A 21,495-nucleotide genomic window follows, 5' to 3' on the forward strand; every position below is an offset into this window, starting at 1 on the left:
TGACTGTTATTTCTCCTACAATGTACAACTCCAAAACAATGCAGCAAAGAGACTGCAATGCCCCTTGTACTTTCCAGTGCACACTGACCTGGGAACTACAAGGAGAAATAGGCAGACGCTTACATGTCTGGTTTGATGATATCTTCACCAGCACAAGCTTGGTGGAGAACCACAATAAAGCACTATTGTGGTTGTTCATTTGCCTCAAGGGGCGAAGTTCTACATAAGCTGGAAGAAATTCCAGCTGTTTGCTCCAATCCTAGATGTCTTATGAAGCTGCATGGATGGACAAGGCATCCATGCTCAAGTGGATAAAATGGGAAAAATCCACAACTGGCAAGAGCTGGTGGACCACAGGAGTTTTATGATTCCTGGGAATGGTAGAATATCTATCGATATTCATGCTGAATGTCAGTGGCTGCACAGGGCCACTGCAAACAATCTGCTCAAACAAGCAGATATTCAGGTGGACCCCACTCCACCAGAAGTGCTTCAACAAGCTCAAACGTCTTGCATGCAGGGCTCCAATCCTGAAGCCTGTCCAGTAGAACCCACTAGAAAACCTCTTGACAGAAGAGAGGGAGAAACTCCACATCTGGGTTACAACAGATGCATGCCCAGCAGGCATGGGTGCACCAATTGGACAAGGCAAAAAGTGGCAAACTTGCCACCCCACCACATTCATGTCCGAGAAGTTCACCAACACACAACATAGGTACTTTGCATACAAACTGGAGGCACTCATGATGACTGTTAGAGAGCAGCGGTTGCAGATGATCCCAGAGAGGAATTGGAGACTTAGCAAGGAGGGACCTTGGCCTCAGCAACTCAAGGGGAGCGCTGTTCCAAGCTTCATAGACCCCCTAGGCACTTTCACTGCTTGTATTCTATACTTTGCACTTCTCCCTCACCCTAATTTGGACTACTGCTTCTGTCATATCCGTCCATGGCCATCACCCTCCACTACCTCTGGTCCTTCTGGATTACCTCCACTCCTTCGTCACTAACCTTGGAGCCTCCATATTCCACAATCCCCTCTGACACCCCTGATGGTCACCACCCCCTCAATTCAATATATTACCTATGCCTCCCTAAGTACGGAGCCCCAAAGGCCTCCGGACAGCTCCAACGTCTGCTAGCACACCCCCACCTCCACTGGGCAATTCACTTGCCTGCCCTGCAAGTCGACCTTTGGGCTGATCCCTCCTTTCCATTCCTGGGTTATAGCCCATCACCCCACTAACCCTGTAATCCAACTCATCAGTAATATTCAGTCGGCTACCCTATAAACCTGTTAACTCTGCTCCACTCAGTCCTGCCATTCATGGGCCTGCCCTCTATGTAACTATATATACATAAATAGGTGTTAGGGCACTGTCAGGGACAGCTCTGAAGAGGTGGGGGTAGCGGTGTGATGCTCCACATTAGCGGCCTGGATGGTGGCAGGGCAGTGAGACTGTATGGTGGGTAACCCTCACTTGGGTGGATGTCCCTGTGCGGCTTCTTAGGCTGAAGCAGGAATGTATTGTTATTAAGGTGAAAAGCTTACCTAGGTTGAAACACTTGCCTGAAGTGGGAATGAGAAGAAGGCTGCTTCTTCAGGCCTGCTTCGGCTGGGTTTATATACATGTGAAAACGGGTCACATGGAGGTGCCACGTCGACCTTGGATGAAGCTGGGTTGTCACGGTGAAGGAGAGAACGAAGGAAGGTCAGTTGGGAGGTTCAAACGAGACCACACCAAGCTGTTCCCTGGTTCTTTAGTTAGGATGGGGAAGTGTACTAGTAATATTTGTTGTAATTATAGTACCAATCCGAGTGTTTTGGCTAAATGGGTTATTCTAAAAGTTTCTGAGAATTGACTTACAGATAAACCAAGCCCTGTGGAGCTGTTCCTCTATTGTAATTTCTTAATTTGTCTGGGTGTAATTCTGTGTAGAGTTGTTTAATTTGAATTTTAACTTGAATTAAATCTTCTACTTGGTGAAGTTTCAAAGATTCTACTCAGTTAATGATTTAGATTGTGTCTGGAGTGTCCCTTGAGTTTGTTTTATTTTTGTCTTATTTTATTGCTTGTTTTAACAGTAGCAAAATAACTGTTTTGTGTTTACACTTTGAAATCTGGAGTGTTAACTAGCTCTCCTGTTGAAATATCTACTTAATATTTCTCTCCTTAATTGCTGCCTTTTACTACAGTGGCAATCTTAACTGTATATCACTTTTTCGCGCTGGAGTGACAACCAGAAATGCTTGGGAAAAATAATACTCTATTTTCTTACTTCTCTGAGGGGGGCAAAAGGTCGCAGAAAGGGGGTCCCCTTTATACTCCTTGGGTCGCCTTCCTTTTTCATGCTCTACCTTGTATTTACAGGATTTATTTACAGTGTATTTTCCTCAAACTGAATAAAAAATGAAATTTTCACGCTATAGTTCTACTGTGCTCAGCTGTGCTGAACTGCAGCTCTACTGCGGTCAGACTGCACCTAGAATCCTTATTGTCCTTCCTCGCCTAAGCTATTTTAATGGTTAATTAGAACTTGACTGCGCTGCATTTGTCACAGTTTTCTATTTTGAATTCCTCATATTTACCATTAAGTTCGCTATGACTTGGTCATTCTGAATTCAAACTTCGCATTACTATGCGTACGGCTGCGCTGAGACCTTCAGCTGATTTATTCTATTTTTATCCAGTAACATTTACTTGAAATGAGACTTGAAATGATAAATGAGTGAATTATTCAGGTTTAGAACCGAAAGAAAAAGTTGCTAGTAGTCAAAAATTGCTCAAACAAATGTATTATAGCTCTCCACTTCATTAATATATCGTTCCCTAAAATTCCCACCATGGTCTGTCATAGTTTAGTGGTTTTCGTGGATTTCATCCATCTCCCCTGATTCCCCTTTGTATTATTGCATCCTAGTCCTCCATATGTATTGTTCGTTGTTATAGTAGGTCGTCCTCGAAAATATCATATTTTTATGTATTTTATTTGGGGCTCTGGACCTCTGGAAGTTGTCTTCCCACGTGTTTTCAGGTTTCTAACTTCATGTCCTTGTATCTCATTCATTTCTGAATGGTCTTTCACGTTCTTGGTATCATAAATTTCCATTTATTCCCACCTTTCCAATGGTACTAAAGTTGTGTTCTATTTCTTGGTATTCGTCGAGTTAGCAAAAGTTTGTGTGCACATTCGGTAATCATGTGCATCGTTCCTGTAGTCGTTCATATGTGGGTGCTGTTTCTGTTTAATTGTTCGGGATTCATGATACGCTCGGGTGTTTGTATCCTTCATCTGGGCTTCCGTGATTTATTTCAGATTTTTCCCTCATGATCTAAGGTTGTTTTGTACTTTCCATGCTTTGTTTTGACTGGGGTCTTCCGTATTTGGATGGAAATTGGTCTTTGCGATCTGCCAAAGTGCGGATCTTGGTTCCGATGGCTGGTTCCCTTTGCATTGCCACCCTCATGTGTCTTTAAACATGATGCAGATTTCTATATTCCTGTCTTTGGTATAACTTCACAATGGCTGGACCGTTTGGGCTGAAAATTTGCATATTTATAGTTTCCTATTTATCATAATTTCCGTGTAAATTTTGTTGTATGTTTTGATTATGGATCCTACGTAAATGTCGTCTTTTCCCTGAGCCCGGACTTTTGATGTCGCTTTTCCCATTATTGGATATCTTATTGATGCATGATCCTTTTATTATGAAAATTTGGGTGGATTAAGATTAGATCCCTTCCTTTCTAATGGGCTATCGAGCTCGTCTCGGTCGTTACTGCTTGTTCTTCGTGCTTGCCTTTTAAACGTTGTCCTTGTTTCCGGGAGTTTTAGTCATATTGTCAGGGACCGACCCGGGGTCAAGGTGTCCGGGTATATCACCCAGGGCTGAGGGCCCAGTAGGGTGCAGTGCGGGCGTGTGTAACAACGGGCCCGAAGCAGGCAAGGGTCCTTGGCCACTTAGGCTAAAGTGGGAAGTGTGAGAAGAAGGTTACTTCTCAGTTCCCACTTAGGCTGTGTTTATGTACATGCGGTTGGAGGTCACGTGGGGAGCGCCACATCTTCTACGCGCACAGCCGTGTCCACCTGGGCATCTCCATAAGAGGTCTCAGGGGCGTCCGGTGTGTAGGGCATCACCCGGTGTGTCCGGGTCCGGGTGTGTTGCGCAGTCTGGTTAATGGTACATCGAGCAAGGAAGTTGTCTGTGTAATAGAAAAGGAAAGAAGGAGAAAGAAAGGAAAGAAGAAGAAAGAAGAAGGGGAAGGAAGAGGGAGAGAAGGGAGGAGGGAGGATGGGGGCAGCAGGTGAGGGTAGTGGAATCGGGTGGGGTCGGACCAGATGGAGTGGGGTCAGGCAGGTGTGCCCTGACACATATCTCCGTTGTTTATGGGTGGTTTTCCCTGTAATTACTTTCATTGAGTCCGTTTGGGAGACATTTACATTTCCTATTATAAACACGACTTTGAATTTTGCATTAGTTCCTAAGGAATCCTTGTTCTGTGGTACTTCCATCCTCGGCTACATGTGCGGGCGTGGGAAAGTAGTTTCCGTGGAGGTTCTCTGGTTGTTTTAATAGTCAAATCTTGGTCGATTGTCCTAATTCTTTGTTCCATATTTGCTATAAATTCCCCTGAGAATTCCGTCTTGTTGATGCTAAGCTTGAAGTATTTTTGCTAATTTTCTTTCTTCCAATTTATCGTATGTAGTCATAATAATTCGTAAAAATTTGTTAAAATTCAGGTTCTTCTATTTTCTCATATCTACTTGTCATATGGGGTTTTGTGATTTATCTGGCATATTTCTATAATGGGTTCCATAGTGTGACCATTATTTCTCCTACAACAGGCAACTCCGTGGTCTATCCCGGGTGTAAGAGAAGAGAAATACAAGTAGGGATGCATGGCGCATTTGGCATTGCAGTACCTGTGCAGGGTGCTTGGCATTGGACGCGTCTGTGCTACAAATATGAAAAAGGGAGAGGTCGTCCATATAAGGATAGAAAGGAGAGAGAGAGAGAAGAGAAAGGAGGAAAGGAGGAAGGAGACAGAGGGAGAAAGAGAGGGCGGAGAGGGGTGTGGTGCGACATGCCCTGACATTGTCATATCCATCCCTGGCCATCGACTTCCACTCCCTCCGATCCCTCCGGTCTACCTCTGCTCCTTCTTCACTAACCTTGGAGCTCCCATATTCCGCAATCACCTCAGTACCTCTCGATGGTCACCACCCCCTCTTTTCAATTTATTACCTATGCCTCCCTAAGTACTGAGCCCTGAAGGCTTCTGGACAGCTCCGACATCCGCTAGCATACTCCTGCCTCCGCTGGGCAATACACTCACTTGCCCTGCAAGCCCACCTTCGGGCCTATCCCTCCTTTCTGTTTCTGGGTTATCACCTACCATTCCGCTAACCCCGTAACCCAACTCGTCAGTAATATTCAATCGGCTAATGTCTAACCCCGTTAGCTCCACTCTGCTCAGCTCCACCATTTGCGGGCCCGCTCTCATTGTAACTATATATATACTCAACTTGTACATAGGTTACCCCTCAGTAATAAAATCGACTAGAGTTTACCCCCTTCAGTTCTGGTTGCCAGTTTAGTAAGTTAGGGCATGGATGTGTTACTTGGCACAGTGCTCCTGGCATAAGTTGCTGAGGCCGAAGCCCTCCACCACGGAGACGCTCCTTTGTCTCAACCTGGTCTCTGACAGACATCACCCCCCCCTTAAGCCGCTTTGCCTCAAAGTGGCTAGGGGGTTCTCTTGTTCCCTTCCAGGGGCATCCGGGTGTGCTTTGTGAAACTCCTCGATTTGGTCATGTGCATTGGTCAGGTTGTCAAGGGGGAGCCATTTGTTCTCAGAGTTTGGCCAGCCTGTAAACTTTGCCAAATACCAGAGTTTTCTGCAGCGCCAGCAGGAGTTGAGGACCTCCTCGACTTTGTACTCTTCTCCCCTGTCGATGATTTCGGGGCCTGGGCGGGGGTTGGTGGGTTGTTCGGTGATCGCATCTGGGTGGTAGGGTCGGATGTTTGTTACTGACACCACTGGGTGGACTCCTTTTTGCTGTGCTGTAAGTCGGAGCTTGACCATGGCAGGGGATATGACCTTGAGGATTTTAAAGGGGCCTGTCCATTTGTGGTCTAGCTTCTTGGTCGGGCAGTCCGTGGTGTAGTTTTGGGTGCTGAGCCAGACCTGGTCACCCTCCTTGTACTCAGGTGCTACTTCTCTATTTTGGTTGTAGTAGCAGGCCATCTCCTCCACTGCATGCTCCAGTGCTGCCTTTGCCTCCTCTTGCATTTTCATCATCCTCGAGGTGAATGCATCTGTGGCTTTGACTTCTGACATGCGCGTGGGTTCTGTCCCCATTCTGGGGTGCTGACCGGTGTCGAGCTCAAAGGGGGTGTGGCGGGTGGATGCATGGATGTGGTTGTTATGGGAGAATTCCGCTAGCGGAAGCCAGTCTGCCCAGTCATCCTGGTGGTGGTTGACAAACACTCGGAGGTAGGCTTCTATCTCCGGGTTCACCTGCTCCATCTGTCCATCTGTCTGCAGGTGGTAAGGAGTGGAGGGGGTCAGCTTGACCGCTAGCAGGGCTGCTAGTTCTTTGGAGAACTGAGAGACAAAGGTGCTCCCTCTGTTGCTGAGAATTTCCTCAGGGAGGCCATGATGCTTCCAGACATGCTTGAGGAAAAGTCGGGCGATTCCCACCAAGTCTACTGTCGTGACTGTAGGGATTGCATGGATGTGCTTGGAAAGGCGATCCACCACGACCAGGATGGCATTGTAGCCTCTTGACTCGGGGAGCTCTCCGATCATGTCTATGGAGATTACCTGCCAGCGATGTGCAGGGATCTTGTTCAGCATGAGCTTCCCCACCTTCCATGAGGGGAACGATTTGACCCTGTTACAGGCGTCACATCCTGCTATGTAGCAGCCTACATACTCTGCCATCCGGGGCCACCAGTAGTCATGGGAGACGAGCCCTAGGGTTTCCCATCACCCTGGGTGCCCTGTCACCCATGTGTCATGGTGTAGCCGCACCAGATCATGGCGGAGTTGCAGGTCTTTCGGGATGTACACCTTCCCCATGTAGAGGATCAGTTCCCTGTCTCTGCTCCATTCATCTGACCTGAGCGTCCCATCCCCTAGTTCTTTCAGCGCTTTCACCACCCTCTCGTCACGGTCCTTTGCTGTGCATATTCTTTCCAGGATGGTCATCTCTTCCCCCTCTACCGTGATGGCTTCTGTCATGCGGGCTTCAAACCACTCTGGCTGTAGGAGGGTCAGGCTTTCGTTGTCATCCTTCCCCTTTGGGTGGTCGGCACGGTGGGAGAGGGCGTCTGGCTTCCCCATGAACTTTCCTGGCCGGTGGATGAGGGTGAAGTGGAAGCGGGACAGGAAGAGCGACCACCGTGCTTGGCAGCAATTAAGCCACTGTGTGGTGCGGAAATAGCCTAAGTTGCGGTGGTCAGTGTAGATGTCAACCTTTTCTTCTGCTCCTTCTACAAAATGATGCCACTCTTCCAGCACTTGGACTATCGCGAGCATCTCCTTATTGTAAATTTCGTAGTTGCGTTCCACCTCAGTGAAGCTCTTGGACATGAAGGCTATGGGGTGGAACTCACCATCAGCTTGGAGCTGGGATAGGATGGTGCCAGTGGTGAAGTTGGAGGCATCGCACTCGAGCCTGTAGTGGCCGGAGTCAGTGGGAAAGGCGAGGATGGGGGTGGAGGTGACGGCTTTCTTAAGGGCATTGAAGGCCTGTTCTTCACACTCCCCCCATGCCCAGGCCTTCATTTTGCAGGTTAGTGCATGGAGCGGGCGCACTGTCTCAGAGAAGTCCTTGATGAAGCACCGATAGAAGTTCATGAAGCCCAGGAAAGATTGTACTTCTTTCACCTTCATCGGCGTTGGCCAGTCAAGGACTCCCTGGACCTTCACCGGGTCCATGGCAACACTGCCTTTGGAGATGACAAGTCTGAGGTACTCGATGTGGTGCCACTCGAACTTGAACTTTTCCAGCTTGAGGAAGAGCTTCCTCTTCTGCAACGTTTCCAGCACCTCCCACATGACCTTCCGGTGTTCCTCCAGGGTAGACATGAAAATCAAGATGTCATCCATGTTAGAACTTGCGGATTCGGACGACTCCGGAGTGGAATCGGAGACTTAGCATGGAAGGACCTCGGCCTCAGCGACTCAGGTGGAGCGCTGTGCCATTGCTGGTTGTCCTGGGGGTCCCTAATTTCGGATCTAGCAGAGGGAAAGTCTCTTGGGGGAATTCATGTCGATTTCGGACTGAGGTTACAAGTTACTAGATACATTGTATATAAGGAGGGGTCCGGAATCAAAAGGAACAAGGGTAGGACAAAAGGAGACAAAGGGAGATGGAAAGAGGAACAACACTGAGGGTCAAGAGTTTGACTCAATGGTGTTTCCCAAAGGAGGAATGAAGGGCCAAGGCCCAAGAAGGAAGGAAGGAGGATGGGAGTCGGGAATGGCTAGCTGACTGAATGGAAAGGAAGCAGCAGCCCAAATAGGAATGAGGGAGAATAGCGGAATTGAAATGGACAATGCAATAGTTGCAAGGTCCGGAGTAAGTCCGGAAAGTCCGAACTCGGAGGTTAAACTCCGGAATATTGGCAAAGGTAATTAAATGGAATGAGCTAACCAATACAATGGGTATAAGCGGAGGTGGGGTCAAAGTCCGAGGTCAGAGCTAAGACCGGAGGTTCCGAGACGAGACGTGAACGGGATACCGGAGCGGAGGTCCGGAGTTGGGAGCATAGGTTTTGCGTACTCGTCTGGAAGGTGTCGAGGTTGGGGTCAGACCCGGAATGTTCCGGAGTCGGACCGAAGGTGGTGTCTGAGCCGGAGGTGGGATAACCTCTTGGGAGTCGGCAAGGAGAAGGTGACGGAAGGGAAGTAGGGCTCTGGAAGTCGGAGTTCGGAGTTCCGGGAGCCCGGAGCAGAGGTCGGGATTGTACGGACATGACAATCCATGTAACAGATAATGACTTCCCAGTCAATGAAGTCCCGGAGGATATCGTTCATCATGGTCTGGAAAGTTGGGGGGAGTTGCACAACCTGAAGAACATCATCACTGTGGGTTCGAACAGGCCCTGGTTAGTCACAAACGCTGCCTTCCACTCGTCGCCATCTTTAATCCACACATTGTTAAACCCCCAGCGCAGATCCAGTGCTGAGAAGTACTTTGCATTTCAAAGGCATGCAAGGACGTCCGAAATGAGCGGGAGGGGGTACGAGTTCTTGACTGTTATTTTGTTAAGCTTTCAGTAGTCTTGGACTAGGTGCAGGGATCTGTCTTTCTTCTTGACAAAGAATATGGGGGTGCCCATTGGCAACTTTGAGGGGCATATGCATCCGTTCCGCAGGTTCTCACATAGGAACTCATCTAGTTCCTTCTGCTCTGGTCGGGATAGGGGGAATGTTTTACCTCTGGGGAGCTTGGCATCAGGGGTCAGGTCGATGGCATGGTCCCAGGGCTTCCGAGGGGGTAGGATGTCAAAGGCTTCCTTTGAGAACACGTCCTGGAAGTCCCAGTAGTGCTCAGGTACCAGCTCCTCCAGGGTCCGCAGTTTTGCCTCCATGTCTTGGGCTTCCTCTGCTAGGCATTGAGATGGCGTTGTTGTCGCTCTCAGGTCGTGTCCCCATCCTGGCAGGATCACGGCAGTGTAGATCCTGTCGCCAGGTTCTATTTCGAGGGTTTGCCTGACATTCGCTTGTGGCAACTGGCAGGAGGTGTCAGAGACCAGGTTCGAGACGAAGGGAAGTCTCCGTGGTGGAGGGCTTTGGCCTCAGTGACTTATGCCAAGAGCACTGTGCCTAGTAACACGTCCGTGCCCTAACTTACTAACTGGCAACCAGAACTGAAGGGGGGGTAACTCTAGTCGATTTTATTACTGAAGTGTAACCTATGTACAAGTTGGATATATATATGGTTACAGCGAAGACGGGTCCACAAATGGCAGAGCCGAACGGAGCGGAGCTAACGGGGTTAAACATTAGCCGACTGAATATTACCGATGAGTCGGGTCACAGGGTTAACGGAAAGGCAGGCGATAACCCAGAAACGGAAAGGAGGGATAGGCCCGAAGGTGGGCTCTGCAGGGCAGGCGAGTGTATTGCCCAGCAGAGGCGGGAGTGCGCTAGCAGATGTCGGAGCTGTCCGGAAGTCTTCGGGGCTCCATACTTAGGGAGGCGTAGGTAATAAATTGAAAGGAGGGGGTGGTGACCATCGAGGGGTACCGAGAGGATTGCGGAATACGGGAGCTCCGAGGTTAGTAAAGAAGGAGCGGAGGTAGACCGGAGGGATCGGAGGGACCAGAAGTCGATGGCCGGGAATGGATATGACAGGAGGAGGGGCAGTGGGACATGACAACCTTCTGCTGTGCCCAGTTGACCTCCGGGTTGTGGTGTAGCAACCACGAATGCCCGATGATGAGGGACTGCTGCCCCAGGTTTGCCACGGCAAAGCGGGCCCACTCTGTGTGTTGGCCAAACGTCAACAGGGCCTCCAGCTCTTCAGTGATGGCTCCATTCTCATTGGGTGTCCCATCCACATTGCGCACTGGGATGGGTTGGGGGAGAGGGGTCGTCTCAAGCCCATGTTCCGGATGAAGTCTGGCTCACAAAGTTCCCAGTTGCACCGGAGTCTAGCAGTGCCAACATGGCAACTGTGGCAAGGGATGGTAGGGCAGTCACCTTCACTTTCAGGTTGAGGGAATGTGGGGATTGTTTGGTGAGGACGTAGATAGCAGGCAGGGAGACAGCCACCTTGGGGGTAAGCTCGTGGTTTTCTTGCCTTTTCTGGTTGAGGATGCGGTTTTCCTCTGTTTCTTAGCAATCACCTGGTGGAATTTAGATGGTGGCGTGGATTCGCACGTATCTCTGTATTTACACTGGGTGCCATTGCTCACAGGTGGCTGGGATGCATCCTTCACCGGTTGCCTTCCTGAAAATCTGGGGAGGGGTCCACTTCCTCTCTCTCCTCCTCGTTCCCCTTGGGTGTCCCCATCAGCTGGCTCCTTAGCCCTTCTGCAAGTGCTCGAAGGTCCTCTGGGTGCATGCAGCACACTTGGCGGACCTTTGGGAGGGGGCACTCTCATGCAAAGTGCCCATGGGCGTTGCAGTTGTGGCATAGCCCTCGTTGTTGGTCTGCCCTCGAGTAGTCGAGGTCCATCAGTTGAGGCGGCAGGGCTGGGGGGTGCAGGGCCACAGTCGTGGGGGCAGCAGGGGCAGTGGCAAGTCGTGGCGGTGGCCCTGGCGATGGGCATGGAGGGAGTTGAGGGGCTGGTGGTGGTCTAATGGGGGAGGAGATGACTTAAACAGGGGGAGTTGGGGTTGAGTCACCTGGAAGCGCCGCCATTGGTTGTTGAGGAGAGTGGCTTCTTGTTTCCACTCTGCCCAGGTTCTCAGCATGGGGCATAGGTGGTAGATGCTTTCATGGAGCCGGGTGTTGATTGCTTGTTCGAAGTGGTCTACCAGCCCTACATCGCCTAGCCATGGATCTCGAACTCCTGGATGACCTTATCCACAGAGTCGTTCCCTTGCCACAGAGCGGCAAGCTTCTGTCGGGCAGTGGCTTCCTGGTTGGGGTCTTGGAACATGGCATTGAGTTCTGCCATGAACTCATCCATGGTGATCGCGGGGGATCCCACTGTTAGCAACGTGATTGTGCATTGTGTCACCCATGCTCCTGCAGCTCCTCCCTTCATGTACGACAAGATGAAGAGGATCTGGGATAGAGTGTCAGGAAACTCTGTGGTGTGGACATGGACATAGATTCTGCATTCCGCTTTGAAGCGGTTGAGGTCCTCACTCGTGCTGGCGAAGGTGGTGGGGGGGGCAACCTTGGGTGCTTTGGGCTTAGGCACAGGTTTATCACTCCTGTTTCTCTTTATTGAACTTCCACATCGGCCGTTGGACTTATCGGCCATACTTAACGGTCCACATGGTGCCCGTAACAACAATCCTTCGTTTTATATTTTTTTCTTTCATTTGTTTTTCCACATTATTGCCGTTCCATGTGTTTAAAAGCTTGTATACATAGGAATGGAAAAGAGACCTCCCTTTTTGACTACAAGAGACTGTAGCGCTGAGAGATCCAAGAAAAAGAGAGAAATTCTAAGCTTGACTCTTTGAGTATTATAAGGAAATCCCTGACGATTGTCCAAGACAGACCAGGGGTACGTAATTCTCAGCGAGTTTTGTGATTGTTTTTGTTTTGTTAGGACCCGGACCAAACCTAGGACGAGCTTAGGATAATCCCAGACTTCCTCCCCACAAATTTGCTCACATTTAGGGGGTTAGATCTCTAGCCCGCTTGCAACACTCAGCGTTAGCGGCCCGGACGGCGGCAGGGCAGTGAGACCGTATGGTGGGTATCCCTCACTCAGGCAGATGTCCCTGTGCGGCTTCTTAGGCTGAAGTGGGAATGTATTGTTATTAAGGTGAAAAGCTAAACTAGGTTGAAACACTTGCCTGAAGCGGGAATGAGAAGAAGGCTGCTTCTTTGGTCCTGCTTCGGCTGGGTTTATATACATGTGAAAACGGGTCACGTGGAGGTGCCATGTCGACCTCAGACAAAGCCAGGTTGTTGCAGGCAACTCTGCAGTCTATCCCGGGTGTAAGAGAAGAGAAATACAAGGAGGGATGCACAGCGCATTCGGCATCACAGTACCCATGCAGGGTGCTCAGCGTTGGATGCATCTGTGCTACAAATATGGAAAAGGGAGAGGTCATCTGTATAAGGATAGAAAGGAGAGAGAGAGAGAAGAGAAAGAAGGAAAGGAGGAAGGAGACAGAGGGAGAAAGAGAGGGCAGAGAGGGGTGCGGTGCGGTGTGCCCTGACAGGCACACCCACCTGACCCAGGTCCACCTGGGTCCACCTGGCCACACCTCACCTGCTGCCCTGCTGCCCATCCCTCTCCTTCCTCCCTCCTCCCTCTTTCTTCCTTTCTTTTCTCTCTTTCTTCCCTTTTCTTTATTTCATTCTTCCCATCATTCTCTTCCTGTTTATTCCTTCTATTTACATGGACCACTTTCCCTTGTATCAATGTACTATTGACCCATCTGGCCCAGACACCCTGGATGGCTCCCTGCTGTGTGTCAGGGCACGCCACACTGCTCCGCTCCACGCCGCACCCTCCTGCTGCCCCTCTTCCCTTCTTCCTTTGCCTTCCTTCTTTCTTTCTTTCTTTCCTTTCTTTCTTTATATGGACAACCTCTCCCCTTACCCATGTAGCATGGACGTGTCCAGCGCCGAGTACCCCATGTGGATACTGTGCCGCTGGATATGCTGCACATCTTCACTTGTACTTCTCCCCTCTGACACCCGGGACTGCCCACGGAGCCATCTGCGATAACCCGGCTCCACCCAGGCTGATGTGGCACCCCCCACATGACCCGTTCCCACCTGTATATAAACCAAGCCAAAGCAGAACCGAAGAAGCAGCCTTCTTCTCACTACTGCTTCAGGCAAGTGTCTTACTTGAGTTTAGCTTAGTCTTTCATCCTAATAACAATATTCAGCCTAAGAAGCCGGACAGGGACACGAGCCCAAGTAAGGGCCGTTTGCTATACATTCCCACCACTCCACTGCTGCCCGGGCCGCTAGCGCCAGGGGCTACGCTGCCACCCCCGCCTCTCCTGTACCGTCCCTGACACTGTGCCCAGCATGTGTGCCTGTCAGGGCACACCCGCCTGACCCGGGTCCACCCGGACCCACCCGGCCACACCACACCCGCTCCCTGCTGTCCATCCCTCTCCCTCCTCCTTCCTCCCTCTCTTCCCCTTTCTTTTCCCTCTTCCTTCTCCTTTCTTTATTTCATTCTTCTCATCTTCCTCTTCCTGTTTATTTCCTTCTATCTACACGGACCATCTTCCTTTGTATCGATGTACTATTGACCCGTCCAGCCCACACACCCTGGACGGCTTCCCGCTGTGCCCAGCACACGCGCATGCAGCGGAGGCTCTTGGGATCCCCCACGAGGACACCCAGATGCCTGCGGCTGTCTCCAAGGATGACGTGGCACTCGTCATGTGACTCAAGCTGCATGTACATAAATGTACCTGAAGTGGGAACCGAAGAAGTAACCTTCTTCTCACATTCTCCACTTCAATCTGAGTGGCCAGGGACCATTGTCCCAGATCAGGCCCACCAGTACGCATGCCCACTCCACACCCCGCGACGGCCTCAGTGCCTGCAGCAGACACTCTTGGGATCCCCTGCAGGGACACCTGGATGGCTGCAGCTGTCTCCGAGGATGACGTGGCACCTGTCATGTGACTCAAGCCGCATGTACATAAATGTACCTGAAGTGGGAACCAAAGAAGTAACCTTCTTCTCACCTTTTCCACTTCAGTCTGAGTGGCCAGGGACTGCTGTCCCACTCCAGGCCCGCCAGTACGCATGCCTGCTTTACACCCTGTGAGGGCCCCTCTGCTGGGCGCTACATCCAGACCCCCTCTACCCCAGAGGTGTCCCTGACAATAGGTTACACCCTAGTGATAAAATTGACTAGAGTTCTCCCTCTTCTAGAATCCCTTGCTAGTCAGTAAGTTAGGGCATGGACATGTAACTAGGCACAGCACTCCTGGGATAAGTCACTGAGGCCAAAGCCCTTCACTTCGGGGATGTTGTCCTTCATCCTGGATCTGGTCTCTGACAGCTTCTTTCCATTTAGCCAGTTAGTCATCCACCCCACTTCCCCTCATCCTCCTGCCTGTCAGGGACTGTGTGTCAGTTCATGACGAAGAAGGCGTTCCCGAGAATCCTAGTCGTTGTTAACGCTGAGGTGCCACCCTCAGCGGAGATAGGGGTTATATACATGGGTACCGCTACCCACTAGAGTGCGGCTACAACGAGATAGAAGATAACCGATAGAATGATGACATGAAAAGATAGATATTCATTCGGATAATCGTAAGCGAGGTGTGGGAAAGGGGTGACATGTGGACGGAAGATAGAAGCGGGAGCTAAGCGAAAGCTAAGCGAGATTACCTGCGTTCTTCGGATCACTCCGGATCGTCTTACGGCAACTCCCTTCCGGCATAGGGAGTCAGGGTAGCCGGTTAGGCCGTGCCCTGACACTGCCCCTCTGGGCCCTTGCCCTCCTTACCTCCTTTTGGACACACCATAGAGTCTAACCCTTGACCCTTGGTGTAGTTCCCCATCCATATTTCCCTTTGTCTCCATTCAGACACCTTTGTTCCATTTTAGACCCCCCTTTTTTTCTCATGCTTCCATCTCTCCATCATATATATAGATGCTTGTACTTACTTGCTCACTCCTCAGTCAGTAAGCAACCTGAGCAACCTGAGCAACTTGAGCAACCTAGTCTACTCAACTCAAGTACCTATGCCCCCTAGAGACTTTACTCTTGATATGCCTGAAATTAAGGACCAGCAGGACAAACAGCAATGGCACAGTGCTCTGTCTGTGTCAGGATCTGGACCCCAGCTGGGAGCGGCCAGAGGGCAAGGCTGGGTGTGGAAGCTGGGGTGCTCTCCCCGGCTGTTAACTCCTCAAAGTTGCTGAGGGGACTAGCCTCAGCCTTCACAGGGAATGAGCCAAGAAGAAGGGTAAGCTTCTCAGCCCCCCATGAGGCCGACACAAAAGGACCCTAGGAACTATACAGTTCCCACTCACTGCCGACTTTCCATAATGGGTGTGACCCGTGGGAAAGTTCTGGGCGAGCTGCTCGCCCAGAATGTTCCCACAGGTTCGCACGCACACACGCGCATCATTGTGTGAAACAGTGGGGGGAAGGATAGGGGGAATGGGGAGATGTGGGGAGTGGGTGGTTAGGGAAAGGGTGAGGGTGTCTGAGGGTGAGTGGGGTCGAGGGCTGTGCCCTGACAGTCTGAGTTGCTGAGGCCAAGGTCCCTCCTCACTAAGTCTACATTTCCACTCCAGAAATGGCAGAGACCCTTGTCTCTAACACTCATGGGCAGCCATGTATTCACAGTAATCACAGACCACAAAGCTTTGGAATACTTCAAAGCAAAAAACCACAACTCAGGAAGACACCTGAGATGGCAAGCTTTCTTGTAAGCTTTAATTGTGAAATAAAATACATGGAAGGCCACATGAACAAAGTGGCAGATGCATTTTCACACTACTATGACTTGTCAACTGATGAGGATCTGCATTTCGATGACTATGTGTCGGTGGATATCCACCTGGATAAAAATGCAGAAGATATCATCCCCAACAGAGTCGAGGAATATGGCTAAGCAGCACTCTGAGTGAAAACTCAGAGAAAAAGAGACTTGCAGCAATATGCATGAGAAATAACCTAGAAGAAGCTCTAGGGGGGAGCACCCAAAACCTGGAAGAAATCATACTTCCAGAAGAGAACCTTTTCTGAAAGGGAACTATGAGAGGAAGTCCATTTGAGGAATAATCCTCAAAAACATTCACAAAACACTTGGACACTTAGGATCCAAGACCATCGATATTTCTGGTGGAAATTGATGAGGAAATCACAAGTTCTGCAAATATTGCAGAACCTGCCAGACAACAAAGAAAAGCACCAGGAAAAATCCTGGACTGCTTCACCCACTCTGGACCCTGGACACACCATGGTCATCAATAGCCATGGACTTTACAGGTCCATTCCCAACAGGCTTGGGCTCTGGGTAATTATCTGCAGGACGACATCCAACGTCCACCTGATCCCTATCAAAACAACCATGAATGCACTAGAACTAGCATTCATATTCCTTTGAAAAGTGATAAGACTTCATGGACTACCATGCTCAATCAGATCAGATCAAGACTCCAAATTCACATCAAAATTCTGGTGCAAACTACACTGAATACTCGGTGTGCAGTTGAAATTCACAACTGCATTTCATCCACAAGGCAATGGACAAGCAGAGGGAATGATACAGAAAGTAGTACAAATACTATGTGCGATGGTCAGACCAGATCAATGTGACTGGGCAGCAAAGCTGTTGATGGCAGAATTTGCAATTAATGCAAGCTCAAACACATCAACAGGATTGGCCCCATCAAATTAATCTATGGCCATATGCCAAAGATGTGCTTAACAACACCACCCTTGGACTACCTGGGAGTGAATGACTTTGCCCAAAAGGTGAAGGAAAACCTAATGGCAGCACATGACACGATAATACACAGTTGCACTGCCCAAACAGTCCAGGTGAACAAAAAGAGATGCCTGGACCTGCCTTTAAGAAAAGGCAAGCTTGCATACTTATCCACAGATAAGTTGAACCTACCCAAAGGAAGGGCAGGAAAACTAAAGCCCCTGGATATATAGGGACTTATGAAATTCTGGAAATATTTCCAGAGACATCAAATTACATCCTCAAATTGCCACCACAACTTGAGCAATGTGGAATCCACCCAAGATTCCACATATCTCAACTAGTGCCTCACAAGCCAAACGACCAAGAAATCTTTCCAAATAGGGAAGTAAACATCTTCTACAATTTTGGAGAAGACTCCGATGTTAGAACTGGGCAGAGGGGAACCGGAGACTTAGCAAGGAGGGACCTTGGCCTCAGCGACTCATGCAGAGCGCTGTGCCATTGCTGTTTGTCCATTTGGTCCTTAATTTCAGAGGCGTTGAGCAGGAAGTCTCTAGGGGGCATTTCAGGTCGATTTTAGACCTAAGGGCCTAAAACGAGTATGTACAAGTGCCAGTATATAATGGAGAGGGCAAAAGCACGAGGAAACGAAGAGGGTCCAAATCGGAACAAAGGTGTCCAAACAGGACAAAGGGAAAACAAAAGTGGAGCAGCACCGAAGGTCATAGGTTTAGAACCTGTGGTACATCCGAAAGGAGATAGGGAGGGCAAAGCCCAGAGGGGCAGGAGTGTTATAAAAATGGGGCCTAATTGGCCCATTTCTATAGCGTCCGGGTGCAGGAGGGGGCCGTGACATTGAGAAGATGTTACAATTAATGTAACAGATGTTGTAACAGTGGGGTTTACAATAACATAGACATCGGGTGTTTTGGGTGATAATCGTTGGTTAGGTTGTTATTATTTACATGTCACGTGATATTGTACTGCATAGAGCCCATAAGAGGCTAAAAATGGGAAAATCCCATTTCCATAACAAGGAGGATGAGGTAAAGTGGGGAGGATGACTAACTGGCTAGAATGGGAAGAAGCAGCAGTCCAAATAAGGATGAGGGGAAAGCGTGAAAGATACATTACAAACAGCGAAAGTGCCGAGTATGATCCATGGAGCTCAGGGGTTGCAGAGCTTATGGAGGTTATGGAGGCAGGGTTGAAAGTCCGAGGAATGTTGGCAATGGTGTTTACATAGTATGAGGTCACCAATGCAATGGACTTAAGCCGAGGTGGAGTCAAAGTCTGAGGTTGGAACTATGATGGAATCTCGGAGCGAAGGTACAAGCGGTGTCCGAGTACAGGGTATGGGACAGCAGCGGAAGGTCGTAACTTGCCGGAGGTTTGGTGGAAGAGGGTCAGAGGGAGGAGAGAGAAGAGAGGAGTGGGGAGAGGAATGGAGGAGAAGAATGGAGGAGAGGAAAGGTGTCAGGTCTGAAGGTGAGTATCAGAGCGGATGGGAGTAGGGTAGGAGTGACAGAAGGGTGGAGGTGTCGTGAGGAGTAAGAGGAGGAGGGTGGCGAGAAGAGTGATGTTCGGTCCGAGGTGAGTATCGGAGCAGATGGAGATAGGGTAGGAGAAGGACAGAAGGGTGGAGGTGGCATGAGCGGTGAGAGGAGTGGTGTCAGGTCCGAAGGTGAATATCAGAATGGACGGCGGTAGGGTAGGACTCTGGAGGTGGTGAAGATAGGTGTCCGGGAGTCGGATCGGGATCAGGTATGTATGGATATGACACCCGATTGTGAAGCAGTAGTCCACAAAATCTTAAACCATGGGTGGGTTCTGTCATATCCATCCCTGGCCATCGACTTCTGACCCCTCCGATCCACTTCCGCTCCTTCCTCACTAACCTCGGAGCTCCTGTATTCTGCAATCCCCTCGGTACCCCTCGATGGTCACCACCCCCTCCTTTCAATTTATTACCTATGCCTCCCTAAGTACAGAGCCCCAAAGGCTTCCGGACAGCTCCGATGTCCGCTAGCACACTCCCACCTCCGCTGGGCAATACACTCGCCTGCCCTGCAGAGCCCACCTTCGGGCCTATCCCTCCTTTCCGTTTCTGGGTTATCGCCTGCCTTTCCGTTAACCCCGTAACCTGACTCATCGGTAATATTCAATCGGCTAATGTCTGGGCCCCGTTAGCTCCGCTCCGCTCGGCTCTGCCATTTGCGGACCTGCCCTCGCTGTAACTATATATACTACACTTGTACATAGGTTACACTCCAGTAATAAAATCGACTAGAGTTTACCCTCTTCAGTTCTGGTGGCCAGTTAGTAAGTTAGGGCATGGACGTGTTTACTAGGCACAGCGCTCCTGGCATAAGTCGCTGAGGCTGAAGCCCTCCGTCATGGAGACACTCCTTCATCTCAACCCGGTCTCTGACAGGTTCATGACGAACTCTGGTTCAAGGTTAAATGGGAGCTAGGGGACACCACATGGGAACCCCTAGATAACTGTAATTGCCATATCCATACAATCCCGACCTCTGCTCCGAGCTCCCGGAACTCCGAAACCGACTCCAGAGCCCTACTTCCCTTCCATCACCTTCTCCTTGCTGACTCCCAAGAGGTTATCCCACCTCCGGCTCCAACACCACCTTCGGTCCGACTGCGGAACATTCCGGGTCCGACCCCAACCTCGACACCTTCCAGATGAGTACGCAACACCTATGCTCCCGACTCTGGACCTCTGCTCCGGAATCCTGTTTGCGTCTCCATCTCCAGAACCTCCGGTCTTAGCTCCGACCTCGGACTTTGACCCCACCTCCGCTTATACCCATTGTATTGGTTAGCTCATTCCATTTAATTACGTTTGCCAATATTCCAGAGTTCAACCTCCGAGTTCAGACTTTCTGGACTTACTCCAGACCTTGCAACTATTGCATTGTCCATTTCAATTCCGCTATTCTCCCTCATTCCTATTTGGGCTGCTGCTTCCTTCTATTCAGTCAGCTAGCCATTCCCAACCCCCATCCTCCTTCCTTCCTCCTTGGGCCTTGGCCCTTCATTCCTCCTTTGGGAAACACCATTGAGTCAAACACTTGACCCTCGGTGTTGTTCCTCTTTCCATCTCCCTTTGTCTCCTTTTGTCCTACCCTTGTTCCTTTTGATTCCGGACCCCTCCTTATATACAATGTACCTAGTAACTTGTAACCTCAGTCCGAAATCGACCTGAAATGCCCCCTAGAGACTTCCTGCTCGCCTACTGTGAAATTAAGGGCCAAATGGACAAACAGCAATGGCACAGCGCTCCGCTTGAGTCGCTGAGGCCAAGGTCCCTCCACGCTAAGTCTCCAATTCCACTCCGGAGTCATCTGAATCCGCCCATCTCTAACAGTAATGACCTTGTCCACCTGGACAAATATCTCACATTACAAAATGTGATGGAACCAAAGAATCTTCCCACTGAGAAAGATAGGGAACTCTCAGCACTACTATGCCCCCAGAAATGGAGGCTGTCACATCCCAGAATTCCGATCCTGCACTCTCCCACCTCACTACACCTTCCTAACAACCTCGCCATCCCCTACACCATTTCTCCTTACGTTCTCACCCCACCTCTGCCCCTACTGTCTCAGCTCCAGCCTGGACTTTGGCACACTTACCCTTGGCCACCTCCATCCCTGAAGCTCGGTCCCAAGTCAGAACCTTTGGAATCCCCAGATTGCTCTGACCTCCTGACAGACCTCTGACATTTAGTAAACCCTTCTTCTATCCATTTCATTTATTGGAGTCACCCAACATTTCTCAGATATGTAACTCCGGCTTCGGAGCTACCTGCATCCCCAGTGACTCTGCCCCCATCATCTTCCACTTATAGCATGGCTGACATCTTCTTTCCATTCAGTCAGCTAACTTCCCCTTACCCACTTCTCATTCCCATTCATTTCCCAGCCGTCTATTCTGCCCTCCTTGACCCAACACCTCAGTTCCCTGTTAAAGATACCCTTCAGAACCTTTTGGTATCATTTGGACTTTGACTAAAGTCCTCTCTTCCACTTTTATATATACCTGTAGATTAGAACCTGTTGTACCTCAGTTCTAATCTTGACTAAAACTTCACCCCCAAGTTCCCGTATGAGTGACTTGTGTCCCCCCCCACAAGATACCTCAGACATCTGAAATTAAGGACTACTAAGACGTATGTAATGGAGGCACAGCCCTGAGTCGCTGAGGCCATGTCCTTCTAAGAGCCTCTTGTAATGACCAGCAGACTTGGGCTTCCTGGAGAAGCTTGGGTTCACTACCAGAGCTCTCGGAACCCCCTCTAGTTGAGCCCTGTCTGATTGCATTTTGACAGAGGCAGAAAAGGTGAAGCTGAGGGGCAATTGCCCATAGTCCCAAGGCCAGGCAAGAAACTCATCCAATAGAG

At 49.9% G+C, this 21,495-nt stretch overlaps 1 protein-coding gene across 1 annotated transcript; it reads left to right on the forward strand.

The window, feature by feature from the left end:
• Window positions 1-599: 599 nt before the first annotated feature.
• EI90DRAFT_2914389 (uncharacterized protein) lies at window positions 600-1,007 on the forward strand (the record flags this gene model as incomplete). The annotated part of the gene is made up of 1 exon (XM_039054525.1): window positions 600-1,007. A coding segment is annotated over one exon (408 nt), but the record flags the coding sequence as incomplete, so codon positions are not given.
• Window positions 1,008-21,495: the final 20,488 nt, after the last annotated feature.

The sequence above is a fragment of the Cantharellus anzutake genome (genome assembly GCF_015039405.1).
Source record: "Cantharellus anzutake strain C23 chromosome Unknown EI90scaffold_14, whole genome shotgun sequence".
In the NCBI taxonomy this organism is placed as follows: domain Eukaryota; kingdom Fungi; phylum Basidiomycota; class Agaricomycetes; order Cantharellales; family Hydnaceae; genus Cantharellus; species Cantharellus anzutake.